Raw genomic sequence first — 27,732 nt, forward strand, 5'->3', positions numbered from 1 at the left:
GGGTGGTGTTCTCGCTCCTACGAAAGAGTCGGTGGGGATAAGACTACCCTCGGAGGCAGGAGTGCGTTTGCGCCGCCGCCGTGGAGGTGGCATCGGGTGCTAAGGGTTGCTTATTCGCCCTGGTCCCTGGCGGGGGAGGGTGGTCTCTCTCTCGTCCGCTCACGACGGGGGTGGGGAACCCCTCGTCCCCGACTGCAGGGTTAGGGTGGTCTTTAGGTCTGTCAGTAGCAAAGCGGCGGCCTCATCATACGGAGCTGCCGGGGCTGACCAGCGAGGCCGAAATCACTTAAGACGCGTACACCTTGTAATATACCCACCGGTATAGAGACGCGCGCGCGCGCACCGCTATCCCACCCACACACACAAACACGTACACGCACACACACACGTACACGCCGCAACATACACATACACACCGACCGACACGTATACAGGCGCAACACCGACACACGCACACTCGACTACCCATGAGACTACCGTCGCGCGCGCGCACACCCCATACACCCGCGCGACACATACGTACGAAACGGCGACTGGCCGGTACGGATCCACGACTTTACGTACGCATCCGGCTTACATGTGTACACGCCCGAGGAGCGCGCACACCCGGTCGCGGATATATACGCACGTCCTAAGGACACGGAGGACCAAACGGCGTGGAGCTACGCGACCGCGAACGTCAAGGTGCGCGAGGTCGCGGACGGTGGACCGCGCGGAGTCTCGAGTTCGTTACTAGTCGTCTAAGACAGAAAGAAAGAAAAGGTACGGCCAACAGACATCCAACGGACAAGCGAGGAGATAAAGAGAGTGTACGCTGCTGGTGCTGAGATCGTTGTTGAGATCGCGACGGGGTGGCCGACGACGTGATGACTTACGCGAGGGGACTTACGCGGAAGACAGTGTGACCGCCGCGTTTACATTTCGCGCAAGATGACCGACCAGTGAACGATATTATAGGTGGACTGCAGTGCTTGACGAGATTATCTCGAGTGCCGTCACCTCCGCATACACACCTGCGTCTTTCGCTCCCGGAGAGAGAACATTCGTGTTCACCTGACGAATCCGCGTTACTACTTTGTACGTATCGATTGTCCTCGCTCCTCCGACGCGCCGTTCGTGACTCAGTGTGACACGTGTGTTTATCTCGGGGATAACGTGGTCGCATCGCAGACAAGGTAAAGTTACGTGGTCTCCGGTGCACCCTCCTTATATTGTGTCCGCGCTTATACTGAGCGATCCACAGTGATTTCACGTGTGCGCTGCTACGCATGAGACGATCCGCGCTCGTTGTTGTGCATTCACACCGATAATACGGATATTACGAGGAGGAGAGAGAGAGAGAGAGAGAGAGGGAGGATAGTAAGAGCGACTGCTGCGTACCAACGGCACTTGGCGATACCGATCGGGAAGCTGCAACGGAAAATCGCGCAGACTTACTTGAGAGCAAACATTTCTTTCGTGCACACTCCGTTGTTTCTTCTCCCCTTGGCCGAGTTAAGTGCGAGAGAAGATCGTCGGACGTTGCGTGTACTCGCAGTGAGACGCGAGGGTGCAACGCAACGCGCTCACGATATCCCTCCCCCGTTGTAGGTATACTCGACCGGCGGTTCCAGTCGCGAGTCGCGGGCGGGTCCATGATTAATGACGGACGCGGCTTTAAATTAGGACGACAACGTGATATTAAATTAGCGGATAATTCGATACGGAATATAATACGCGCGGTATCGGTATCGCCAAGTGTCGGGATGAAATTTGATTCGGTCGAATGGCGAGGTTATCGATGGGCGCCGAGTGGAAATCATATTTTCGAGGCCCATCAACGTAATTTTAATGCGCTATTCTTTATGAGGTGTGTAAAATATGTGTGTGTACGTGTGACCGAGCGTGAGCGCGCTAGATGGCACGCTGATTTCCGAAGCGGGTAAACGCGCGCGCGCCGGCGTGTTTAAAAAACCAAGTTCTCTCTCTCTCTCTCTCTCTCTTTGCCTCGCTCTCTCTTTCTCTCGCTCTCTTTCAGCGGGTCGACGCTGAAAAGAGCCGCGATTCGTATTATCCGGTGGTGTTTAATTGAGATTTAATTGACCCCTCCATTATTCATCGCGATTGTCAATGCGCGGCTTATGTGGTGTGCGCTACCGGTATGTTTCGCTTTCGTCCGCTCATATCATTGTTACGAAATACAATTTGTGCTTTTTTGCGCTTTCTGTTGCATTTTATTTATTTCGATTTTACTCCTCTCCTCCTTCCTGCCCTCCATGCCCTTTGACGTTTCGCCTTGTAGCCGCTGCAAGTTTTCGTTACGCCATCGCCCGTGCGATTGCACGCAAACTTTCGGGGGCTCTCTCGTGTGACTTTTGGCACACGACCAAGGCGATCCCCCGTGATCCCCGAGTCCTCACGCCAACTTGTGCTTTAGCTGACACAGTGATTCGCGCCGTGTGAGACACGGCAAGGTGCGACGGTGTGTAACGCTTCGGGCCGGAGATCTCTCCTCCCGCGCGAGGGAATTCGCACACACGGATTCGCGCGCAATCCGCGCGAACGTCGAACTGTGCGTGAGAGGAATTGTGCGTTTTCCTCACGTCGCCTGCTGTACTCGCGTGAGATTCCGCCGCGCGTCGTCTCTCCGTCGGGAGCCGGCCGCGCTCTCGGATTTCGAATGTAGCGCATTTATATCCACTCTATTTTCTCTCGCCAAGAACATGTCCCGTCCGATAATGCACAGCGCTCATCTAATAGGACCGGTATTTTCCGACCTTTATTTTTAGCAATCTTAAACCGTTGCCTCCATCCACCATTTACGCGTGAATTTTTCAAAGAATCAATTGAAGGTTCGTGAACCTTTCTCGGAACTCAAACTGCAAAAATGACGGTGGCACGCGAGTCAAGAGACGCGAGAGATACATTTCACTCGCGAATGCTGAGAAATTCTTGACACTTTAGCCGATTGATCTCTCTCTTTTTCTTTCTTTCTCTCTGTCTCTCGTAGAGTTTCGAGACATCATTCGTGAGTTGTCATTTATTCTTTCCGTTGATACGAACAGGATAAATGAACGTAATACCCGCGCAAGCGAGCGTTTGCTTCAGTGATCCGAAAACGGATATAGATCACGAAATGGAGCCCGTTTATCAGCAAGCATGCCGTGATAACGAGATTTTAAACGGTACGACTGTTTAAACGACATGGCTGTTTGTCGCGCAATCGATGGTTGAACGGAGGAGCCGACTCGCGTGCGGTAAGATTTAAACGGTTATTACCTGAGCCGTAATGTCGCCCGGCCGTTAAATAACGTCGCATTATAAGTCGTCTAGGCGTTTCTCAGCTTTCGCCTGGCCGAATCACTTAACATTTCGCGAATATTTTCGCCTGTCACCTCTCGCACAGCGAGATCCGCTGGGCGGATTCTATTTGGATTGCGATCATCTTCCGCGCGTGTAATCCCGCGCCGTATTACTGCGCGAGAAGCGCAGTACTTCATTAGTCGCGTTTAGTCGAGTCTCGTCGCGCGCATCAGGATCTGTATGGATCCTGTCGTCGGTGTGCACAATTAATTGCTGGAGTTACATTGGCGGAGCGACGTTCTGCTTCTATTATTCGAGAGAAATGACCGTGTCTCCTGCCATATTTTTATAAACGACCGCGCGAGAATATCGCGCTGGAAGCGGCTGCGAGTGCATCCCGAGTGTTCGTGTCTTAATGCAGACACGAAAGGAGACGGTGAAAGGAGCAGGATGAGCGTTTGTATTAAGACACCTTAGCGCGTCACACTGTGCTCATCAAGTTTGCCAGCTCGGCCGAAATAAACGCTTCGCGAATCTTGTCCCTTCGAAAGAGATAATTAATCGCCGATCCGATACGTCTTAGTTAGTTTCTCCGGACATTGAACAAGATTGTATTCGTTTAGTCTGAACAGTGTTGGCCGCGCGAGAGAGAGACAGGTAGAATCTCCACACAAATCTCGCCGTCTTTCAATTATCGGAAAACAATTAAGTAAATGCGCACACGCCGTATAAATATCACGTATATGTGCGTGTGCGAGCGCGCGCGCGCTCCTAACTGCGAAATAACGGACGAGCGATAGATTTTCGGTATCGTGCCTGCCTACCTGCCTGCCTGTCTGCCTGCCTGTCCGTCTGCAGATTCCAGAATTGGATTTCGGCAAGGAAGAAACGCACCCGACGCGCAAAGGGATCCAAGGCTTTATCGTCCGTTATTTCGCGGGGGAGATTTCGACCGCGCTTGGTACGATTCTTTGATCCTTCGTGAGAGGCCTTTGACCTATAATCAACGAACGTGTCGAACAATACGGGGCAGCTGTCACTGTCCCTCTCTCTCTCTCTCTCTCTCTCTCTCTCTCTCTCTCTCTCTCCCTTTCTCTCTGTCGCTGTCGCCCGTTATCAACATCTGCCTCGTAAAGCAACGCAGTAAGTGTACACACCCACACGGCAGTACGCGCTCGCGATCGCGCGTCCGTAATCTACGACAGCTTCGAATTCAGAGTTTCACGCTTATCGCGCGCGCCCGAGCTCTCCTTCCAATATTTGTTCGCGGCGAAAGGGGGATCGAGTGACTTTTATCAAATGGCTGTATTGTCGTCGAAAGAATGGACGTCGCTTTCCCACGTGTGACGCGCTGCTCCTTAACGTCTGAATCCGGTTCGCGGATTCGTTAACGGCCGATCTCGAATATGCGCGCCACGTCCGATTGACACGCTCACGCACACACCGACTCGCGCGTCAGACGATTTTGACAGCGAGTCTTTCACGCGTTTCTCGAGAGAGCGAGAGAGAGAGAGAGAGAGAGAGAGAGAGAGAGAGAGAGAGAGAGAGAGAGAGAGGGAAAAGGGGGAGAGAGATAAAGTGAAAGAGAGATAGAGTCGCTTCAGTAAGGTAACCCGGAATAAGATGACGCGACATCTCGTCGTCGTTGCGCTCTTGACAGAGGGAGGATTTTTATAAGCTACAACTGATAACGCTGTTGCGATGCGGTGTCGGAAAATGAAACGCGTATCGTCATGAGAAATCAATTCTCATCGCGGAAACACCGCAGAAAGGGTGGAAGCAACTTGCTTGATTAGCTCACTCGCCCGACACTCGCGGGTTGATCGAACGGGATTAAAGTTCGCGTCTCCATTACGGGCGATCTTAGCGTTATTCAAGCGGCACTTCCGTTCTTAATTAATTTTGCTAAAGCTAATTTGCGGCGGGGATAAAAGCAAATCTCTCCCGATGTACCGAATCGCGTAACTTTTTCTCGGTTAGGGAGCGCGCTTAAGCCCCCGACGACAGAGAGCTCGGATATTTGGTTTAATGAAATCTCAGGATTACGCGATTACGAATTCAGCGGGGCCTACCGGATTTCAAAGTTTCCATCCGTCCTTGCGCGCGGAACTTGCGGCACGTCTCGGTTTTCGGTCGGGAGTTTGTTTCCACCTCGCCTTGAAGCACAATCAGAGCCGTCACGCGTCAAACGATACCCGCCGGTGCTCCCGCATCGTTCACTCGTAAGACGGTGGCGCGCGTCTAGGGAAATAATTTATTCCGCGGATCCGCACTTGACGCAGGCTTATCTTTGAAGGTTACGCGGAAAACACCAAAAATGCAGGTGATGGACGCAACATTCGTCACACGAGAAAGATACGTAACGTACGCGATGAGGACGCCTTAAATAGGCGAAAATATAAGCGTTGAGGAGGTAAAACATTCAAAACCCGCCGAAATACTGAATTTTCTTCCGCAAAGTTTACATCGTACTGGTTGCACAGAATTACAAACACTTCCATGCAACGAAAGTACAGAATTGAAACATTGCGCAATAACGAAAACGATACAAAATTTCAAAATTAACATCTCGAGCCGCTAGTCAGCGCAAATATTTGCCTGATACAAAAGTTTTGCAGCTTGTACATACCGAATGCGTGTTTAATTAGGAAAAGAATATTACTTTACCTGTACAAATTAATTTAGAAGTTTAAAAGTTTGCAACGGAAAGTTTGCAGAAAGATTTCTATACACGCACATCCTGAAACCGGGCTTTAGGTTTTTCGCAAAATATATGATAAAACAAAGGAGCATAGATTTACATGAGATTTGTGTATACGAGAAATACAAAACGAGAATCGCGCGATCGTGATGATCTCTTCTACATTATCGAACTTTCTGGAGTTCGTCGTCCACTTTTTGGCATCCCTCTTTTCTTCTTAATGTTATATGCAACTAAGAGGTGTTAAACGCAAATCTCAGCCATACAGATGCCACAGAGCTGGAATTGGTTAGCCAGAACGCTATCTGAGAAATCAAAGGTAATCTAATTGCTTAATAAGCGGCACAATGAGCAAGTGCGTTTACGGTAATTCGCAACGCCCGGAACAGCTCAGATCGGCTCTCGCGGAGGCATTATATCCGCGCGTGGAGAAAGAAAATAAGTAAATACAATTATCCGGAGCGATGGGAGCCATTATGCGCCTCTCGCGCAACTGCCATCAAATAAAAGGAAGAAATGACACTCGGCCTTCGAGTCTCGAGAGTGGATTGTCATCGCGCGAGCTTAATCGCTCGCGTCATTAGCGGAGCATCGCACGTAGACGAAGAGCTCTGATTACACAGCGTTTCCCAACTGGAGCGCGATACTCGAGGATCATTCGAGGATCGTTCGAGAATCGAACTGGCTGCATTCGAAGCCCGGATCGAGCGGCGATTGGGCCGAACTCCAAACAAGTCGGCATTGCATCGGGCTTTAGGAGTCTAGCCGCTATTATTATGGATTATGTCCCGGCAAGTGTTGGGGAATAGCGTTGTGTAAGCATTCCCAAACGGCGGAACGTTGTCAGAATTCGCCAAGTTTCGCCAACTGCCACATCGCGAGCGACGCGTTAAGACGTCATTGCCCGTTGTCGTAGTCGTCATCGTCGGCTTTATGTGACGAGCAGGCGCGCGACGAAACTTTCGTCAGGCCTGGAGAATCGTCGAGCCTAATCTCTCGAGAACGAACAAACGCGCGCGCGCACACACCCATACATACACTCAATGGAGAAGTAACGAAATAGGATACATGCGAATGAAGTTCGCAAAGTTTCAACTTGGCGCGGACGAGCTGTTCAAGTGCTAGAGACTTGGAAGGAAAGAACCTTGATCTAATCGGGGCGAGCGTTGCCGTTTGCGGTAAAACGCCGGCCAGAAAGGCGGGAGAGAGAGAAAACTTTCGCGATCGATGTATATTTGAGCAGAAAAGTAGCCTCAATCGTCGTCTACGAGAGAGAACGGGCGGGCGAAAACGGCGAGAACAATGCCGGCTGAACGATGTGGGCGAAAGTAAGGAGCAATAAAAACACGCGCCGGCCAAAGTAACTCTCTTCGCTTTGTAAAGATTTGGGAATACGGGGTCGCGGACTTTTTATGGCAGCAGCTCCACCCCCTATAGACCTGTCCCCCCTGCTAAAGGAACCGCTTCTTCGCGAGACGGTGTTCCTAAGCTCGTTGAAACAAATGTAGCCGAATGCCGGTCTATTTGCATACTCATTGTACTGTAAGTGCTTCACCCTAACGGCGCTGGTGGTTGGTGGATCTCGTGTAGCGAAACGGGACACGACCGTCTCGAAAGCACGGCGAAAATCGTTAACACCGTGCGACAGGGTGTGTCGCCCGGCGAATTATTCGCGGAGTTAATTCGCGCGTTAAGCGTTTCTCCACACCTCGCGAAAAAATTCATTCCCGCTACTTCGCAACGTTTTATTCAGCTACCTGCTATCTAGCTCTCGACATTCTTATTGTTTTCGTCTTTAAATACGAATTTTTAAACTTTCAGCATAGAATATAAATTCAACATAGAATACAAATTCGATATAGAGTGTATATATATATATGTGATATTTTAGACTTTTGTAGTGTAGTGAAATGCTTAGTCTAGCTGTGAAATTGGTGCCACGTCCTTTATGGATTTATTTTTGACATTTTGTGAACATTTCAGTTGACTTTTTGAATCTCAGGCCGTTTCTCTCCTAAAGAAGTCTTCTGAAACTGTGAGTGAACTGGAATGTTCGCGAAACGTTAAAAACAAATCCATGAAAGACACATCAACTTGTAAGCTTGTATTGAATATATATATATATATATATATATATATATATATATATATATATATATATATATGTGGGGAGAATTTTATAGTGTAAATTATTACAGGATTTTACAACTGAGAAGTAAGTCGACATTATGCAGTAATTCACTATACTTTTATTTCATACGTGTTACTCATATTTTAGGACTAAAATGCGCTGTTAAAACACTTGCTATGTTTCTAGCAAAATTTATTATGTTTCTTAGTAAGATAGACCTTACAGTCTCTATATTTCTGGTTAAAATTGAAAAGACTTTATATGAAAGAAAATTCTATAATATTGTCTCCATGTACATACGTTGAAAGTATAAATATCCGTATTTAAAAGTCAATGCAATAAGAGTATCCAGAGGTAGATATCAATGTTATTAGCGTCTAAGTATTGTGGTATTTTTACCTTGTTCTATTTTCGGTCGTTTCGACCGATTTCTCGGTCACGGTGTCGTTATGCAAGCGGATCGATGCGTGTTTAATGCAAAATTAATGTTCGCAAAAAGAACGTGAAGAAATCGTATCGATGGGCGTTTTCGTGGCGCGTTATCAGCATAAGAGGATACAATCGCAATGATTTCCGTCATCTCGCGGTCGACCTTATCAAGAATGCGCGGGGGAATTCCCCGTTAATATTCTTCATTTTCTTGCAACATCCGATGAAAATCAGGCCACAAAAACCGCGATGAACTCCCAAGGCGATGCGTGCAGCGAGTATAGCATCATCGCGTGAGCGATTTTGTAATCGCTTGCGGTGGTACGTACATGGGATGTAATTCGCATCGATGCAAGTAAACCGCAAAACACATAGAACGATTAAGGACGCGGTTATTGTTAGCGTAAAGTACGCAATACAGTACGACAATACAGAGCAACGTCTTTCTAATTCTAATTAACGTCGTGTGCAACGCTGTACAAAAACTCGTACCGACGCTTCGACATTTTCGGGGTTTGGACAAAATTTTGACAGTCGACGAAACGCCATCTTCGAGAAAACGGCAAAAGTATCAATGCCTACACTGAGAGAGAAAGATGGATAATCACAATTATAGTTATTTTTGGCCCCAACCATATTTGTTTCTAACACGAAAATGGTAATAGTAACATGCATATAAAATTATTATCACTCACTTTAGTAGAGTCTAACAGAAAGAATGGTTTCCTTGATCATAACTTATAGTAATTATTCTTCGATACAATTACAAATATCAAATATTTTTTCTGCCGGACATTCTTATTGTTCTGATCTTCAAATACGAACATTCAAACTTTCAAGACATAAGATGTATATTCATATAGTGAATCTACTAATTGAATTCCAGTGTCATATACCCAAGTGACCCTCATTAAACATCAAAACAATAAGAATATCCAGAGTTAAGTGCGTGTTGGTATTTCCGACCTTTTCCTTGGCGAAGGACGAGACGCAAGAGTCGCGCTCCGTGAATCGCCACGCGGACTCAATGACTTCCGAAAATGGGCAGCACATTGCAATTAATAATATCGGTAATTGGTGTATGCGTGCCGCGTGCCGCTGAACTTCAAAGGTCATCGCCTGGCAGCGCGAGTTTAATTAACGCAATCAAATGAAAATATTCATGTACGCGCCGGCACCGGGGGCGCGGTGTGCGTGCGCGTCCGTGTGACGGCGTGAGCCGCCAGCTCATTATGCAAAAGTTCTGTGCGTTTCCCGCAATTTCAATATTCGTTCAATTCCCGAAAGGCTCGCAACGGTAAATCGTGGCATTGACACAGATCGCGCGCTCCGAAATCGGATATAACTCGACTTTTCGATCGGCTGTTTTAAACTGCCGTTGTGTCCGACGCGCACATCGCACGCTTGCGCGCGCGCGAGCACGCTGCCGCAATTAAAATAGTATTTCGATAGTAATGAATGTAAAACGTTTCATTGCATATTTAGTCCTTCGTTCTCCCATCAGGCTGAATGAAATTATAATACGTTTATAAATGCCGTGCTGATACGTAATCGTGTCGGTGCATACGGAGGTGGATCGAACGCCTCGCTGTTTAGCGGAAGTTACATTAAAGACACTTCGGACAAATTTTACGCCGCGCTAGTTACTTCTCTCTGCGAGATGTATCGTCGATATGTCTTTCCGAGCGTGTCGTAAAATTCGATGCTGTCTTCCGTTGTGATTCCGCGCATTAATCACGAGGTAAAGAGACCTCAAAATGTTCGATCCAATTCGCGCGATGTCTCTTCCCAGTGATATTATTTGAGAACTTGTGAAATAATTTAGATTCGTGAGATGAGTAATACACAATTATTAGCATCTCCCTTGATCATTGGCATTCTAAAAAGAAAGTCTGCTTTTTCACGCTATCAGCATCGCAGACTTCTTGCGTATATTCTATGCTTCCAAAAAAGATCTGCACGATTACTAAAACTGTGAACAGATGCAGCTGATCGTAGAAAATAAAAGACTAGCATCCAGAGTGTCAATAGTTAAGTGGGAATGTTGCAATAATTATGAGGTTCGTCTTAATTTTGTAGAGAAATTATTCCACATTCATGACTTGGCGTAAAAAGAGAAAGATCATAGCCCGAATGCCGCGAATTTTCTTTCGCCTGTCTTCCCCTCCTCCCTCTTTGTTTGCCCTTCTGCGCACGGCCGCGCGTAATCACGCGCGTTCGTGAGCGACACTCGATCTAATGTCAGATATCAACGCACATCCCGGAAATCGTGCAGCTTTCTGTCGCTGGCTCAGCAGCAATTGGTGTCCTTCGTCACCCCCTACAATTGTCTCGAGAATACGAGTGGAGGCTCGCACGGTAATTGCGAATCGACGTATCGCGTTAGCGCGTCACGACCAGCAATCGCGCGTCATATCTGCGCGATTGCGCTCGACGATAAAGTTTTCAGGCTTTAAGGCGTGGGAACGAGCGCATCTGAATGCATGACCTTAGTCGATGCTGAAAACGAAGGATCGGCGTGCTCGCATTCGGCCGCGATTGATTCAGCAAAGCGGGGAATTCAAGAGGGGAGAATGAGGAGGCAAGGCGGGGAACGTCATTCGCGCGCGTCATCGTATTCTACGCATCGTTAGCGAGCACTTGGCTCGGTTGGCGTAATTTACTTTGTACTGCTCGCGGACTTATCATTGCGTCGTCGCGTCCCTGAGTTATGCGCGTCGTCGTTGACCAAGTTCGCAAGTTGGCTGGGAGCGTTTTCACCGCTGAAATCAATGCACGCAAAATTGCCTCAGTCCATAAGAAAATTATCAGCGAATTCAAGCGCGTCTTTGTTCCTTCGATACGTTTACCGGTAAACTCGATACTTCCTTGTTAAGTCCCGACATTTGCCTCACCGGCTGAAATTTACAGTCCCCGTTCGCGCTACGCGCGAACTACTCGCGACTGTACAAGCCGCGCTGACACCTGAAATTACAATATCGCAACTGCCTGGCTGCGCCTCGATCAGACTTTCATTAAGAAAGAGATCAGCGTAAATCGCGTCCAACACAGACAGGCAATGCACGATTTATTCCCAGCGAGCTCGACAGTCAGGGGTTGTTTCGCCAATGAGCGCCTCCACGAGTTCGTGCCGACGGCACGAGAGCGTCGGTGCGGCGACGCGCGATCGCGGGCGGTTTACGAGCGGAAAATAAACGCGGCACATCGAATTATATCGTTATGCCGACGCATAACGTGCGGCTCTTTATACCGCAGGAACGCCTTACGTGCTCGAGTATCCGCCGTAATGCAAACCGGTGCACGCGAGCTCGCTCAACGCGCGCGTACACGCACCCACGTATTGACACTTCTGCGGTGCAACGGCGTGTGATGCGCCGACATAAACGCGCACGGTTCGCTGCTGCACCCCGGTGCGTGCATGTGCGCGAGTGTGGCTGTGCGTGTGCGTGCGCGTGAAATCGACCACGTGTGTTCGCCGTCGTCTATGAGCGCGGAAGGGTGCCAGCGAGAGCTGTCGCAGCCGAGGGAGGGGGAGGGGGAGGGGAGCGAGGAATCGGTCGTGGACGCATACTAATTAAAGGCCGCATTGTCGCGGCACGTCGCGCGAAGATGTGCTAATTACATCTCGAAGGAGAGTCTCCCGCGTCCTCCCGCACCCACTTACTCGCGCTGAATGAATGAAGCGCGAATTTATTAGCGCCCGCTTTCTTTTCCCTCCGTCTGAAAGGACCTCCCGGCACCTGCCGTGCGCGCTGCCTGCCTTGAATCGGCGTACTTGGGTACACCTTCGACCCCGACGTCGCATTATGTAGGTGCCCGCGAGAAATGGCAAAATTGCTCGCCTGCTTCCGCCGCGGAGCCGCTGCACGCTTCAATGTGCGGATTCGCGCGCATTCTCGCCCTCGATAATGTGCTCGTAGTGTAACCGTGACAGTACCGAGCGCGATAGAGAGAAAAAGAGGGAAAAAATAAAAAAAAAGAACACCGCTCGCTCGAGACGAATGTCGAATTTCTGAAGGTCCATTTTGTTTGTTTAGATTGACGAATGACGCCGTAGTAGAGAGCTGGTTGGTGCGCGGATACTGGGACGCAAGAGGTAAGTCTCTCTCTCTCTTTCACTTTAATCTCATTGAGATCTCGACAATCGGACGTTGTAAAATGCGGGATTTTGTCGCTCGTTAATTTATTTCCACGCCAAATTGATGATTACGTGGATTACGGGCGTAGCGTGCAACACACAGTGTTGTCTGTTACGGAAACATTATTACGGGCTTATCACGTCGGTATCATCTTGACACTATCGAGCATGCATTTATCGAATGTGCTCGATCTACCGTATAAAAATTCCGATACTTCTATTTCATTCGTGTCCTTCGTTGGTGTGAATTTTGATGCTGCCTAACTAACGCGGCTGCCAAAACTAAAACGCAGTTAAACGCGTCCAAGGATTATTATCTGTACTTTAAAATAACGCGTAAAAGGAACAGGTAGAAAATGTCACGTTTGTGACGAAGAAAAATTGTTAGGATGCAGACACGGTAAAAACTCGGTTTTTCTTATTTCCCGATATCCGAATCGAGATTTTAGATCTACATTAATTTTATACATTCCAGCGAATTGTATAGAAAGATCAATAGACAATCTCGGGATGTACGAACTATTGTCCTGTCTTGATACTGTAAACGTTTACTTGTTGTTTTTCTGTAGCTTGAAAGAACTACAATATCTCATAATTACGTAACGTTCATCTCAACTTTTCTGTCTTCCTGCATTTAATCTTTATTTTTAATTTCAATCAATAATTAATTATATCACACGCTGGTTTGATTGCAGATAAGGAATAATATATAAGATAAGCAAATATTACGTAATTTAAAAGATTAAGGTGTAAATCGGCCTCACGGCTCAAGGAGCGTTATTAGACGCGCAAATCAATACTTGCGAGATTCACGTTAGATTTTAAGGTCGATATTTATCGTGGAAAATATGATTACGAATACGGTTTTTGTTTGAGGGTATAATTAATTACAGATTCATATTCGTGAGCCGTTATTTGGATGTTTGGATCAATATTTCTTGTATGAGATAAACAGGTACAGATTGACTAGTAATTAATGATTCGCGAAGCTATAATTATTTGTAAAATGACAGACTCTGAATACCGATCTAAATTTCAACTCGAATACTTTCTCATCCTCAAATTTTATTAAACAGTCGCTGAAAACACCGATTACGTAGTGTATAATAAATGATTTTACTGACCTGCAAATAAATAATGTATCGTTGTCCGCATCCTTCGTCTTGGCATTCGGATTCTGCCACTTCGTCTTAGCACTCTGGACACTCAGTGGTTGCACTGACACTCGCGCGATGGACACGACTCTGTCGGAGAAACGCGTGTTAACTTATGCGACGCCGACGAAATATTTCAATCACTCGATAGACATTATAATTAACGCACTGATACGGTAGTCCGCGTCGCGGTATGCCTGTCGCTCTTGCCGGCTCGAAACACAATGACTCAGTACACGGAGAAGTACGCGACGCGCGAAAGTATCAAAACAATCGATAAGACAAGTGAAAAAATCGCCCGTTCTCAACCGTCAACCGTCGTCGCACGCGGCCAAGTGTAATCAAAACAAATAACACGTTTCAAACATCCCGGACGTTTAAGACGCTCGGATTCAGCCTCGTACGTTGCGCAGCTATCCAAGTGTCGTACATTACGTGCCGAACCGGCGAGTGAACCGCACGTACCGTAGTACGCGTGTCGGTGCGTTAATTATCATTCCTGTCGTGTGATTAAAATATTGCCTCGACTATTGAAATATTTAATCGGCCTCTCGGCGGCGACGCGTTAATTAACGTTTTTCTGATCGAGTCACATCTACGCGAGTGTCAGTGCCGATGTCAGTGCCACGATGAGCATTTGTAGTGCCATGACAGAGTAGCAGGATCGCGGGAAGCTGAGACGGGGAAAATGAGACATCGTCAGTCATACTTTCAGGTGCGTGAAATCATTTATTACGCGAGGCATTATTATTTTTTGATAGACGTTTGACAAATTTACTGAGAATAAAAGTTGAAACGAAATCGGCATGCATAATTTGTTATTTAATAAATAGTTGTAACTTTGTGAATCTTCAATTTTTTATTTGTCAATCTATATTTATTTTTATACAAGAAATGTTGATCCAAACAGTCAAATAACGGAGAGTACATAGATATGTATCTATAGTTATGTTCTCCATAAAAATTGCAAATAATTTATATCTATGAATGCCGGTTTTAGAATCTAGTAAAAATTTTGCTGATTTCAAATCTAAAATATTATTTTATCGAAATTTCTAACGTCAATAAAAAAATAATAATGATTCTGAATAGAGGAAGTTTTGTTTGACCATTAATTTCATTATTTACCTGTATTAATTTCTTAATATTTAATGCTTATCTTACATATTCTATATACATTAAGTAAATTATACCATTGATATACTGCTTATCAAAGTTGAGAATAAAGATTAGACGCAGGTAAAATATTCATAGATATAATCGAGAATATGAAATAATTTTGAAATAAACTTTGACGTGAAATAAAAATGGCAGTGAGTAGACACTTGTAATTTCGAGATAAGACAATAGCTTGTATATATAGCCTTGTATAATGTTATGTCTCGGGATTCCTCATTCGTCCCTCAAGTTCGACGAAATTGGCGGGTTTAATGTAAAGCCAATATTTCGACTCGGGTAGTTCCCGCGTTCGAAATCTTTTTCGCCGCGCAGAGACCATTCGTTTGTCATTTTATTATTTCATCGCCTTGAATCTATTTTCGAAGTGCGGTCTGTATTTTGCGGAATAACTTTCCGAATTTCCAACGCTGCCGTATAGATTCTCATTTATGACTAAAAATATTATGTGAGAGCTCGCAGTCCCCGCCTGATCTGAATATACAGAGTGTGCGAAAGGCGATATGAATATATAATACGCGAAATGATAACAGCGCGCGCACGCTGAATATTAGGTAACGTCTGTCATAACTTGCCGGGCGCAGAGGACAGTGGGTTCTTCGACCGTCCGTGTCCGTGCAAAAATCACGAGATCGTTGCCTCCTACTTCTCTCTCTTCGTCTTTCTTTCTCTCTTTCTCTCTCTCTCTTTCTCTCTCTCTCTCTCTCTCTCTCTCTCTCTCTCTTTCTACCTCGGTTTTCGCCGCGATTTCCGTCTTTCCCGCGGGATTATGCAAGCGAGGAGTCGACATCTTTCTCGCAGTCGATGCTTAGAATTTAAAATGCATTTCATATCGTTACGCTCAGCGCCATTCTCTTCTGCACTCTCTCTCTCTCTCTCTCTCTCTCTCTCTCTCTCTCTCTCTCTCGACTTCTCCTTTACCGTCCTCTTTTTCCCTATCTCGCTCTCTAACCCACCCTCAGCCTCCAACGTTCCTCCGCGCTCACGGTCCTGCTCTCATTCCACTCTCCAAGACCGCGCTCTCCTGCCCGCTCGTTCAACAGACCGGCATATGTGTCTTTATGAACGGTATGTGGAGTAGACAAGTGCATTAAAACCTCGGGCGTTAGTTCAAGCTTCAAGAGGCAGGAGGACGACTGAGGGTAGCGGCGGGGGTGGGTGGAAGAGGGCTCAGGAGGACACACAAAAGAATGCAAAGTAAGAACCGCGACCTCCACTACCTCGTGGCCCTCCGCTTCGTATTCTCTTCTAGCCGCACCCTCCCGCTACGTTCCGCGCGCTCCTCCGCGCCGTGTAATCCTCCTCTTCCTTTACGTGTCGTTTTTCCTGTGCCGAGGTTACAACGCATTATTATACAAGGCGACACTGCGCCTCGCCTTCCCTTAATTGTTTCCCGGTCTCACCATCTCGTGAGGGAGGTAGAGAGGGAGGGAGGAGGGATGGGCCAGTCTGACGGCACGTTCTTGCCGCGATCACTCGTTGAAGTGCGAGAACGATACTGGAAAGTGTTTTCTCTCTTTGCGCGCGACTCGAAAGGGGTGGAGACGACGCGAGCGCGTCGCGACAATTTACAAGTGATCACCGGGGGTGGTAGAGCGCCGAATTCCGCTCCCCCGCGAGATCCTTCGTATTCCGTAACGTTCGACATCAAAGGCCGAGGGACATTTCGCGCGCCGGTGACTGCGAGAAGTTGTGCGGACACGAAATGAGGGACGGCTCGTGCCCGCTCTTATTGGTGTCTACGGGCGGAAGATATTTTTTTTTGTGGTTCGGTGAATTCGGTGCCACAGACGTCACCGGTATCGGACGACAAGCGGTGCCCTTTGTTTTCGGACACACTCGATTTCGCGATTTTGCACGTGCCTTTAAACGAAGACGCCTCGCGATTGGGAAACGGCATTGAAGCGGTCGAAAATTGTATTTGAGAGCGATATAAGTGCTGGGGACAAAAGGATGGGGGATAAAAGCAAAAAAAGTTGCCTCAGTCTCGAATGAATTTCATTTGCAATAGCAAAATTTCTGGTGAATCTAACGCGGCAAAGTACTATATATTGTTACACTCTCTTAAAGGGAATCAAATATTTCTTATTGAATCAGTGAGAGAAGCATTTCACCGATAATCAGTGAATGTTCATTGATTTTCACTGGGAATACTTTCACTTTACTGCTTCATTTTATATTTCACTAATTTTGACCAGTGGAAGAAAGACTTTACCGTAAACTCTGTGCACTACGAATTCGTTATATCAATCCTGGGTCAAATCCAACTTTCTGACGATGAAATTACCGGCTTCCATGCGATGTACGTGCAATGACACTGTCTGTGTTTGCAAACTGCATCATTAATAGAAACAGTCGTTACTATCAACGATTTCTTTCAGCGAGATCTTACTGATTACAGTGCTATATTTATAACTGATCAATATTATCATTATTCGCGATCCTGTGGCGAAAATATCGAAGCCATTAATCAAAGTTACGTCGTTTTACGCAAGCATTTGGCGATTATTGCGAATTAGGCTAAATGCGGCCAAGTGACCGTTTCGTATCGACTTGGAGAAATCGGAGATTAGTCGTACGAAGTAACGGAGGGATAACGGCCCTTTCAACTTTGCGGTTGGTTTCGACATCTGTCTAAGATGAGTCGGCTCACCTCCGATTAACCCCGATCTCAGCGTAACATTTCTCAAACTCTCGTTAAGGATCTGTTTGCCGGATACGCATACTCCACCTAGTGTGTCCAAAGTGTAATAATCACGGTTAATTTCCCGTCCAGAGTACTCGTAATTTCGCGATAATGCGAAATCAATTGCGCTCGGTATCGTCCGACATGGAAAACATCGTTTGCGAGAATGCAGCCGCCCTTGTCTCGCCAGGAAGAATGACAGAAATAACAATATCGAAACATACAGATAATTTCAACGGCCCAAAATGACAATTATTCTTGGAGCAATGAAATACGCGAAGAGCGTGCGTGGGCGAGCGCACTTTTTGCAATTATACCGACTCAGCCTGTAAATTGCGGCCACAAACTGGAGATCCGGCTTGTGTACATGCATATATTACATGCGAATCTCTAAGTTGCCAATGCCGGGTATTAGATCCATTGCAAAAAGTGTTATTCGACCGTTCGCCTACGCGTGTCGCGCGGAATGTAATACCGTGTCGGGCAACTGCAGCGCTAATTGTGTGCATTCCAACTAATCGCCCCTGATTTTACGCGTCGCCGGACATCGCAGCCCCTCGTCAAAGCGACGCTGGATATACATCGGTACCGGGAATCAACGTAAACTTTATCAAAGCCGATCAGCCGGAGGACCATCGAGCGAAAGAGGGAGACAGAATGAGGCGGGGAGTCGAATCTGTTTTCGCGACGATTAAAGGCACGAGACCGCGCGGTGTGCCCCGCCGCAAACGAGGAAAAATCAACAATTTTCGTGCCGCGCGATAGGCATCTTGTTGACAGGCCGTTGTTGTTGCCGTTGTGTCGACAGAATCCCGTCTTGCTCGCGCAAAAAAAAGAGCGACCACGCGTCGCGCTAACGCTAACGCGCGATACGCAAAAGCGTTGTGCAGAACGGATAGATGGGGACGTTTGCGTCATATCCCACATAAGTGAGCGCATAAGTACACGTAAGTGTACGAAGGCTCTTATCGGTGTGATCGCTTCGTTGTCGAGAAGCGAGATGAGAGAACAGAGAGACGCGCGCGTACGTCAAATGGCGGTCGAGTGCGGAGAACGACAATGGTAACATCGGCGTGTTCTTCCGGAACGTACGTTTCCACGTCGTTTTGTGTCGCGTCGCGACGAATGGGGCCGGATCTTCGGTGACTGGGTCCCCGCAACGCGGGCGGGCCCCGGCCGATTATCCACCTCGGCCAATCACGACATGGCCGAAGGTATAAAGGACCACGTAACAATTACTCTGCACGCGATTCGCCTGGCAAATATAGCCGCGGGAATCAAAGTATGTGAGTATCTTTCCAGGCGAAGCGTCTCTCTCTCTCTCTCTCTCTCTCTCTCTCTCTCTCTCTCTCTCTCTCTCTCTCTCTTTCTCTCTCTGTACGCTCCCGTGCAGTATAATAAAGATTACACCGCTGCGGGCCTCGTTGAATCGAATCGACCTGTGATTAACGATTATATCACGCTCGCACGACGAGCGCGGCAAGATCCGCGATCTTTCGCGTGACGCGGATTCGTCTGCAGTTCCGCGCGACTTCAGAATGACACACATTTCGCGTATAATAATTGCGACAAGAGCAGCGTCCTGGCGTTTGCGTCGCAATACGCCACGAGAGCGAGGGGTGGGGCAGATCTTCGTAAGCGCTTTATCGTTCTTGCTTATCGCGCCGCCGTTGCATTCTGTCGATCGCCAGTGTGTCCTCGGCTGATCAAGATTCAGGAAAAAAAATAAACATAAAGAACTACGTCGGAATCGTGTCACGGATCCGCACGCGATCGGCGGACGGTCATCAGCAATGGAACACTTTTGATGGAACTAATGGCCGCTCGAAGATTACGTTCACGGCCGACATGACTGTTTTACGTAGGTATTTGAGCGCGCGATGGGCGGAAGGCGATGGTGAATTCTACGCGAAGGAGGGCGTGCGAGAGGAGCACATTACGTTTATGTAGTCGCACGCGAACACAGACTCACGCTTGATTACGCGATACGCTTCTGTCGCGAGCTTATGAGTTGTCGCCAGTGGACATGTGAGGATGACTCCGATTGGTCCTTGATTCGTTATCTCTGAACGCCTTGTCGTTAGCGTGTTATCGCGCTCGCGACATGCACGATGCAGTCAAGTTTCGAGAAATCAAAATAGCCGCTACCACAAATCTGGCCTAATAAATCGCCGTTCTCTGGATTTATGAAAATTTAAAGCGACGTTTGACGTACGCTCACTTTCCGAGCTAAATCCTGCCCAGAAATTGCATCGCATCTCCCGCTTGGAATATTAAAAATGTTTCCATTCGATTATTCTGACGTAGGTGTATAAAAAAGGAGAAGAGAGGAGAGAAAGAGGGGGGGAGAGAGAGAGAGAGAGAGAGAGAGAGAGAGAGAGAGAGGGAGAGAGAGTGCAGAGAAACCTCACCGCGAAGAATAGTGCCGTGGGGAATGCGACGGTTCTTGCGAGATATCGCCATTATCGTCCGGCGATATTTCCGGTTCCTGCCCAAGAAGCGTGTTCTCGAAGATAATTCGTTATCGCGCCGCGCGCTGGACTTTCTGTCCTTCCCGCGAGCGAAAGAGAGAAGACGATGGCGACGCCGTCGCCGCCGCCACCGACGACGACGACGGCATTGATGCCGGAGGCGACGGGGGACGAAGGGGAAGCAGGATAATTAAAGAGGGAGAGTAATCCTGAATCAGCGTCATCGCGCGAGCGAAACGTATATCCTCGTCGGCCGAGCCAAGCGGATGCACATTGTGCGCTGTTCTTCGCGCGTTCTCCCGTTGTCGCGCAAGAAAAATCTCGTCCGTCTGCGTCAGTGGGGAAAATTCGCTCTAAACGTCGTCACGCCTCGGTCTTCCGGTTGAGTCTACTCGAATTGTCGTACTTGAACGAATCTCGAATGTATCACCGAAGGCGAAGTGCTGGCCACAACTTGATGCGAGTACGTTCGCGCGTTGCAATCTCAATACGAGAATATTCGTGGAGAAATATGCCGGCGATCTAGTTGTGATTGGTGAATTTGTAATTAGAGTTCGTGGAGGAGATCGGACTAAGTTGGCTCAAGGGTTGTGTTGGTCGTACGTTTTCCGTACACACACACACACACACACACACACACACACACACACACACAGAGAAAAATATATCTCATCTCATTCTTAGTAGAATCCTATTTACGGTCTCAAGATGATTCTTCTAAAATCAAAGAGAAAATATTCCACATTCAAACGCAGGAGAACTCTAATTGCAGGGTACTATTTTCCATAATTCCGTACCCCAAGCGAAAACTTTTACCGGAATAGTATTTTTCTTTTAAGGAGGAGATGTAATATTGTGCTTAGAATATATTTTTCTTTTAACTTTAGAGGAATTCTCCTGAGATCATATACAAGAGAATTCCGCTATGGATGAGATTATATTTTTTGAGTGCATGCATTTATTACGAGAGAAGCAGCGGAGAAGAAGTTGCCTTTTATGAGACACAAGTGCTTTTTCCGCATTTCAAAAGGAACATTTTGTGACTCCTTCTTCACTGTCTCTCATCAAAATACATACATCAATGAAGCATATGACCGATGTAACCCTTGGGTCAACTTGACGCGGTCTCTCCCATTTGAAATACGCACATTGGTGGTAGTGTTGTATACTTTATTGCAATATATACGAAAGCTCTGCGCTGTTTCTTTTTATTATGTAGATTTTATATGTGATATTCTTTTCCGGGGTATAAATAACTGTAAACAGTTTTTAAAAGAGTCGGGATGACGCTCTTAAAGTTGGAAAACAACGGTCGAAACTGCCTACCCCTTTAAATTTTGAAAGCTTGATCGATTCCTTCAAGTATTGATCGGATGATTTTACATATTCCATAACGATAGTCGTAACAGTTTTGGCACGCGCGCAGTTCTTGAAATTCGCGATATATAAATATATCGAATAATCAACCTCAAATTTTCCCCCGTTACGCGTTGTTGAAATGGAGCATAAAGTACGGGTAATTTCGGCACACACGCAACAGCTAATTAACCGCGTACGCGTATCGACTCAGTCGAATGAAATGAATGAAAATCGCGTATAATGACAGTGTATCGCGCAATACCAAAAAATGAGGAATCACCGTTTTTCATACACACACGGAAGCCATTCATTAATTAATTATACGCGCATCGTTCTCATGTTTAATCAATGAACCTGCATTTATCGCGTGTACTGAATAAACGCGCGTTTTGCGCTCTTTGTGGATGGTATTAATGGTAGCACGTGGAATTTTATATTTACTTTCGCAGAACACTTTCGTGTTTGCTTTGCACAATCTGAAACTCATCACCGTTTCCCGTAAGCGCGTTTACTTACATCCACCGTAAGCCGCCCCAAACGCCATGGTTCTTTCTCGCGACTGGCCGCGTCCTGCTTGAAGAATATTCCGCTCGAGAACGCCTTAATTCGGACGGGTTGCATTGTCCGTGAACGATAATTGAGCCGACCAGCCGCGCGAACCAAGTCGCAGACACGAACACTGGCAAACGTCTCGGAATCGTTGAAAGAAAGGCCATCGGCCTCTCGGCGCGGCCGGTGTGGACGGATGCGAAAGAATTTCCGGAAGCTGGAGGGCTCGGCGACTGCAGCTACCATCGAAGAGAGCGTAGCGCCGAACGAGTCGAACCAGCGGGGCCGGCTCGTCTCACGACTCACGATATAAAACAATATTGATTGGTCGTACAATGCGGGTGGATTATGGGGTGGGTCGCTCCCGGGGGGTGGAGGGTGGACCACGATGCATTGTGCTCGCTGCGTCCGGTCAAACTTTTCATCGTCCCTCGCACCCTCTCTCGAGAGCGCCCGTGCGCGCGCGCGCGCGAGCGCGCTCGTTCGCCCTTCTCTCCGTCGCTCTCAGCCGTCCTCTCTGTCCCTTCGTCCTGTCCTCTCCTCGTCTATCCGTCCTCATCCCTTGCCCCTCCGCCCCTCCACGTCCGATAATTATTGCAGTCAGCCTCTCTCTCTTCCTTCGATTCCTCGGTTCTTTCCAATGGCCACGTCAAGCTTAAAAGCTGCGAGCTCTACGAGCCGTTCCGCGGGCATCCAGCCGTCGATGCGCGGCCGTGTAGTGCCTAGCTGTCGCGAACACGCGGTGCCATCCTGCACGCGCGCAAGATGTGTGCGTGCGTCGCATTTATACCTTTATCCTTGATACGTCCCTCTCTGTCGTTCGCAGACTCCTGTTAATGGCCCAAGTGGTGGCGTCTTATTCGCCCTTCACGCGGCCGCTTGATCGACGAGATTTTTATATCACGACTTAGGGGACGTTTCCAGATAAAAGAGTTATTTGCGGAGGATGTGCCGTACGAGAAGGAAGCTTCGTTTTGTTCAATCGAACGAGTCATGGAACGGACTTGCAGAGGGAAGTCGCGAATGCGAGAGCTCTACGAGCACTGCATAATTCGAATTTGAAGAACCAAATGATGCGGAGGAACGGAGAACATGAATTACATATCGGTACTTTGTCGCGCGAGTTAGACGTTAACATCGTGAAGTAAGACGCGAGCTTTTCAGCAGGTCGTTTTGAAATGTTGTTTGTAACACTTGGAACCACTAGGATCTGCGTCCGCGAGACTACTCAAGTATTGCACAATAACCGCGATACTTCTGCACCATGAACAGAGAGAAAGAGGCCGAATGCCCCGCGAGTACACAGAACGAGGAAAATTTCCAGGTTCACGATTGTTTCGCACTTCTCGAGACTCCGCGGACGTATCAGGGCAGGGCTACTTACATGCGTGTTGAAAGTTCGAGATTTTGAAACTACGAGGAGAGAAAGAGAATGCGCACGATGATACATGTGCATTGCGTGGTTCCTCGTGTTCTGTACAGCGACTTACATTTGCTTACAGAACATCATTCGCGAGAGACTTCCTCATGTCGAAGACAGACATGTTTAGACACACTTGCCTCATTTTTAATAAACCGGAAATATTCGCATAGAGTCACTCTTTTAAACATAAAATCTATTTATATAAAATATAAATATTTATCGGAAGAGTTTATAAATTACAAATATAGAGAGGAACTTCTTCGGGTATAAGAAAGTACTCCATTGATTTAAGAAAGATTAATTGAAAATTATTTAAGAAAACTGAAATTAGTTTCCGTTAAGTCGTAATGTCAAGTATTTTTTATAATGTGTTTTGTACAAATTTTGTTTACCTGAAGTAACTTTAATATAATTTTATTGAAGATAGATTAGGGAAGGATGTATATTAAGAAATAAGTCGGGTAAAAGGGAAATATTTCATTTATCTTGCAGAAAGCAATTTTTATTTTCGAATAAATATTAAAATGGTTAGATATATATAATCTCTCTCTCTCTCTCTCTCTCTCTCTCTCTCTCTCTCTCTCTCTCTTTCTCTCTCTTATAAATATAGTGGAGAAAAGATACGAACATATATTTAAACAAAAAATTTAAGGATAAGCAACATTTTAGAAAAGTCTAAAAATCACAATTTCTTCAACGTTGTCAATTTGCAAACAAAAATAAATTTATAATCTGTTGTAAACTTTTAAATTCTGTTATAATACGTTTCTAGTTTTTTAAAGTTTAAATGTTCGTATTATTTTTCTATTATTTATAATATTATTAGGTATCATACACGCACACACACACACACACACATATTACTAGAGGTCAAGCAACTAATAATTTCATTGTTGCCTGCGACACTTAAAAAGAAAAATCATAATATCCTTGTTATCCGATTATTCCTTAATATATGAAATTTCCCTATGATATATTAGCTTAAACTACCCGAGTTATCACAAAGTGTCAAAGGGATGAAATTAGGGGGAAGAGATGAGGTGCCCAGGTTTCACGGTAACCTATATTTTCCGCAGGATCCTAGAGAGTAACTATGCAAAATTTGGCCCAGATCGGCTAATAAGTTTAAGAGTCTATAGGAAACATACAAGCTGACATGCATATATATATAAATTTGTAAAAACGCGAAACAATTTATTCTTCGTGACTTCGCCTATCTTCATTGCGCTTTTCGACTGGTTTTTTATCGGCGGCACCAGCCGCGAAACTCCCCTTCACCAGGAGGAGAACGAGGTTCGTCCTTACTTTCGCCCCATCCGAGCGGAAGCGAGGGAAACGAAGAGACGCGTATCGTTCGATTTGCTTCGGGATTGTTTCGCGAGCTGCCCCGACGGCGGGATTGAGCGCCGGCTAGGAGAGAGGAGGGTGGACATTCTTGGGATCCATGTAGCGCCCGGTAATTTATTTCTTGCCGGATCTCCTCGGCTCTCCTGACCACAGCATGCCTGACAAGGGTAGCGCGGAGGTTCATTCTCGGCTCATCCCGCCCGGCTCTTCCGCGGAACGCAACTATTTCGGAATCAATTAAACTATCGAGGCGACCGAGTGTGCGATTGAACCGTTAATTAGCAGCTGCCCCCCACACGCGTGTGTGCACATTTACGAATCCTGCAAATTATTACACTCAAATAGCTGCGAGTCTAGTCTGGTGCGTTAGTCTGGCGTGTATTTCGTGGCTAATGAAAAAACTCATGCAAGAAGAGCGCGAACGCAGCGGGCTGTTAGAGTGCGAATTGTCCGCGCGTTTTGGAGGGTAATAACGCGAGGTGATTCGACGACCGGCGTTGGTTCCGTTGCATCCCGAGTATGCCGTCGAATGCGCGACATTATCGAGACCCATTATGGAAGGCGGGCTCGTCAAACGAAGTATTTTGTGAAGGAGCGCGGACCGGTGCAAAAAAAATCTAGGAGAGCGAAGTACAAAAAAAAATCGCCCGCCTGTGTCGTGAGCTTTGGAGCTCCATCAAGCCCTTCGAAGAGTTATGAATAAGGGATGAGCTCGCGGCGCGTGTGTGCGTCCGTGTGCCGGCGTGGCCGTGCGCGCACTCACACGCGTTTGCGCGCGGGTTTTAAGCTCGATTGTATGACGGTAAACGAATAAATGTGCAAATTTGACGAACCAGCCTGGCTCTCGCTATTCGAAAATACGTAACGCACACGCGTGCGCCGGTACACGCGGGGACGCATGCTGCGCACGAGCGCCCACACACGTACGCTCTCGCGCGCGTCACACTCATGCGCGACGACCACGGTGACACGTGCATGATGCACGCATACTTCTCTCTCTCTCTCTCTCGGTGCAACGGACGCACGAAACGCGCGCGTATGCGTATGTATGTGCGTGTGCGTGTACGCGAGCGTACGTGCTCCGCGTGTCGGCGACGGCGGCGGCGGCGGCGGCGGTGGCGGCAGCGGCAGTGGCGGCGGTACTGTCGGCGGCACTGGCGGCGGCACTGGCGGCGGCACTGGCGGTGGCACTGGCGGCGGCGACGATGGCGAGTATGTATACGTATGAACGTGCATCCGCGCGTGCATGTGAGCGCGCACGGTCGTACGGGGTGGACTAGGGACTCATGCGTATGCGTACAAAATACGAACTCTCCCAGGCCGGCGAACTGGGCGTTCCTATATACGCTGGGCCGTGAATAAAAATAATTAACGGAGAATATATACGAATGTCGAAGCGCCGATTGATTTACGGGAGTGTGCGAAGGTTCGAGGCGGGACCCGTAATTTCGCAAAAACCGCGTATCTGCGGGCTCGGCCTCGATTTTTGTTTTTACCCCCAGACCAACCAGCGCGGCCGATCGACTGCACGCGTGTACGCGCGTAGGTGGGATTTTTTTTTCTCCACTACTCGTCGCTCTCTCAAACTGGTCCGACCCGGCGGTCCATGATATTCCACGGATTGCCACGGATATTACGGATAATTAAGCAATGGATTTTTGCGTTTAATCGAGTGCATAAATCGAATGCACTCGCCGATACTATGAGATGCTTCAGTTCAAACAATCATTCGCCCCGTCGTTGAAAGGCTTTTATTACGAACACGCCGCGCGCGCCACGGAGAGGACGGAATCAGCTGTCTCTCTTCTGAGTGGTCGTCTTCGCGAGATTTCGCGCGACTCGCCAGACCGGCGTGTCGCTTGAACCGCGATCGGGATGATTACGGCAATTAATTTTGAAACTCCATGTTGATGAGATCTCGCGAGGGTGAGGCGAGAATTCTCCCCTGCCCGTGTCGCGCATCGTGCGAGATTAATCGAGTATGATTTTTGAGAAGCCATTGGCGTCGACCGCGAATCCCGTGTGGATCGATACACCGATAGCGAATACAGACGAACGGCGCGCGCTGCCGCCAATGCATCCAGGTGCACAAATTTGCAGGTAACGAAAGGCAGATGGTAACTACCCCACGGTAATAATCGGCGCGGTTTTACTCGCGGCGCCCGCCCTTGAGAGGCGACACGAGCCAGTCCACTGATAAATTCGCCACATAAGTAATTGATCGTGTAAAAATCGTGTCGCATATATGTATCGTGTTACGACGTTATATCACATGACATGTGCACAATCGTTGGTACATGTCAATCATTTAACCCTCCGCGCGCAATGTTGGATCTGTGAGACCCGAATAAATTTTCGATTGATTATCGACTTTTGTAAAGAGCCAGACAAAATTTCAAAAGCTGTTTGATTTTGTTGCGTTACTACCTTATAGCTGGAACTTTTCTATATCTTTGTGCCCAAAAATATTACATTTTATGTTGAACAGATATGTAGAAGATTAAGAAGAGGCTATTTAAAAAGACTAATATCTGAGGTGATACACATTAAAAGACAACACAGAGTTCGTTGATCTCACAAAGAGACAGCTGTACTGAGCAATTTGTGTATATCGTAGTTAAGAAAAACGAAAGAAATTTTAAACGTATAGTCTCTGTGTGTGTGGGATAATCTATGCTCTGCGACTTGAAATTTTCATATTGTTGTTTATATATATGTCTGACTTTTCAGTAGATATCAATTTGAAAAATCTTATCTATTAGAAACGACCAATATTTTCGCTTGCAACTTACGAACTTGTTGCTTACTTGTGAACACTGTGATCCTAAAAAATGTAGCAATCGCTTGCATTATTGCACCTTTCAATTTTTGTACTCAGAAATATCG

The 27,732-nt window shown here is 47.1% G+C and overlaps 2 protein-coding genes across 3 annotated transcripts in view; one reads left to right on the plus strand and one right to left on the minus strand.

Annotated features, from left to right (window-relative positions):
- LOC116843973 overlaps window positions 1-14,049 on the minus strand; it is a 282,611-nt gene extending 268,562 nt beyond the window's left edge. For both annotated transcript variants that reach the window (XM_032814983.1, XM_032814982.1), the window contains exon 1: window positions 13,806-14,049. In XM_032814983.1, the coding sequence (XP_032670874.1) occupies window positions 13,806-13,851 (46 nt within the window). In that variant the 5' untranslated portion in view covers window positions 13,852-14,049. The remainder of the gene's footprint in view (window positions 1-13,805) is intronic.
- The window catches only part of LOC116843974, a 75,615-nt gene continuing 61,923 nt past the window's right edge, over window positions 14,041-27,732 (plus strand). Inside the window, exon 1 of the mRNA XM_032814984.1 lies at window positions 14,041-14,550. Within this exon, the coding sequence (XP_032670875.1) occupies window positions 14,524-14,550 (27 nt within the window). The 5' untranslated portion in view covers window positions 14,041-14,523. The remainder of the gene's footprint in view (window positions 14,551-27,732) is intronic.

The sequence above is a fragment of the Odontomachus brunneus genome, unplaced genomic scaffold (genome assembly GCF_010583005.1).
Source record: "Odontomachus brunneus isolate Ranch 3 - 2012 unplaced genomic scaffold, Obru_v1 Obru_scaffold_037, whole genome shotgun sequence".
NCBI classification, from domain to species: Eukaryota; Metazoa; Arthropoda; class Insecta; order Hymenoptera; family Formicidae; genus Odontomachus; species Odontomachus brunneus.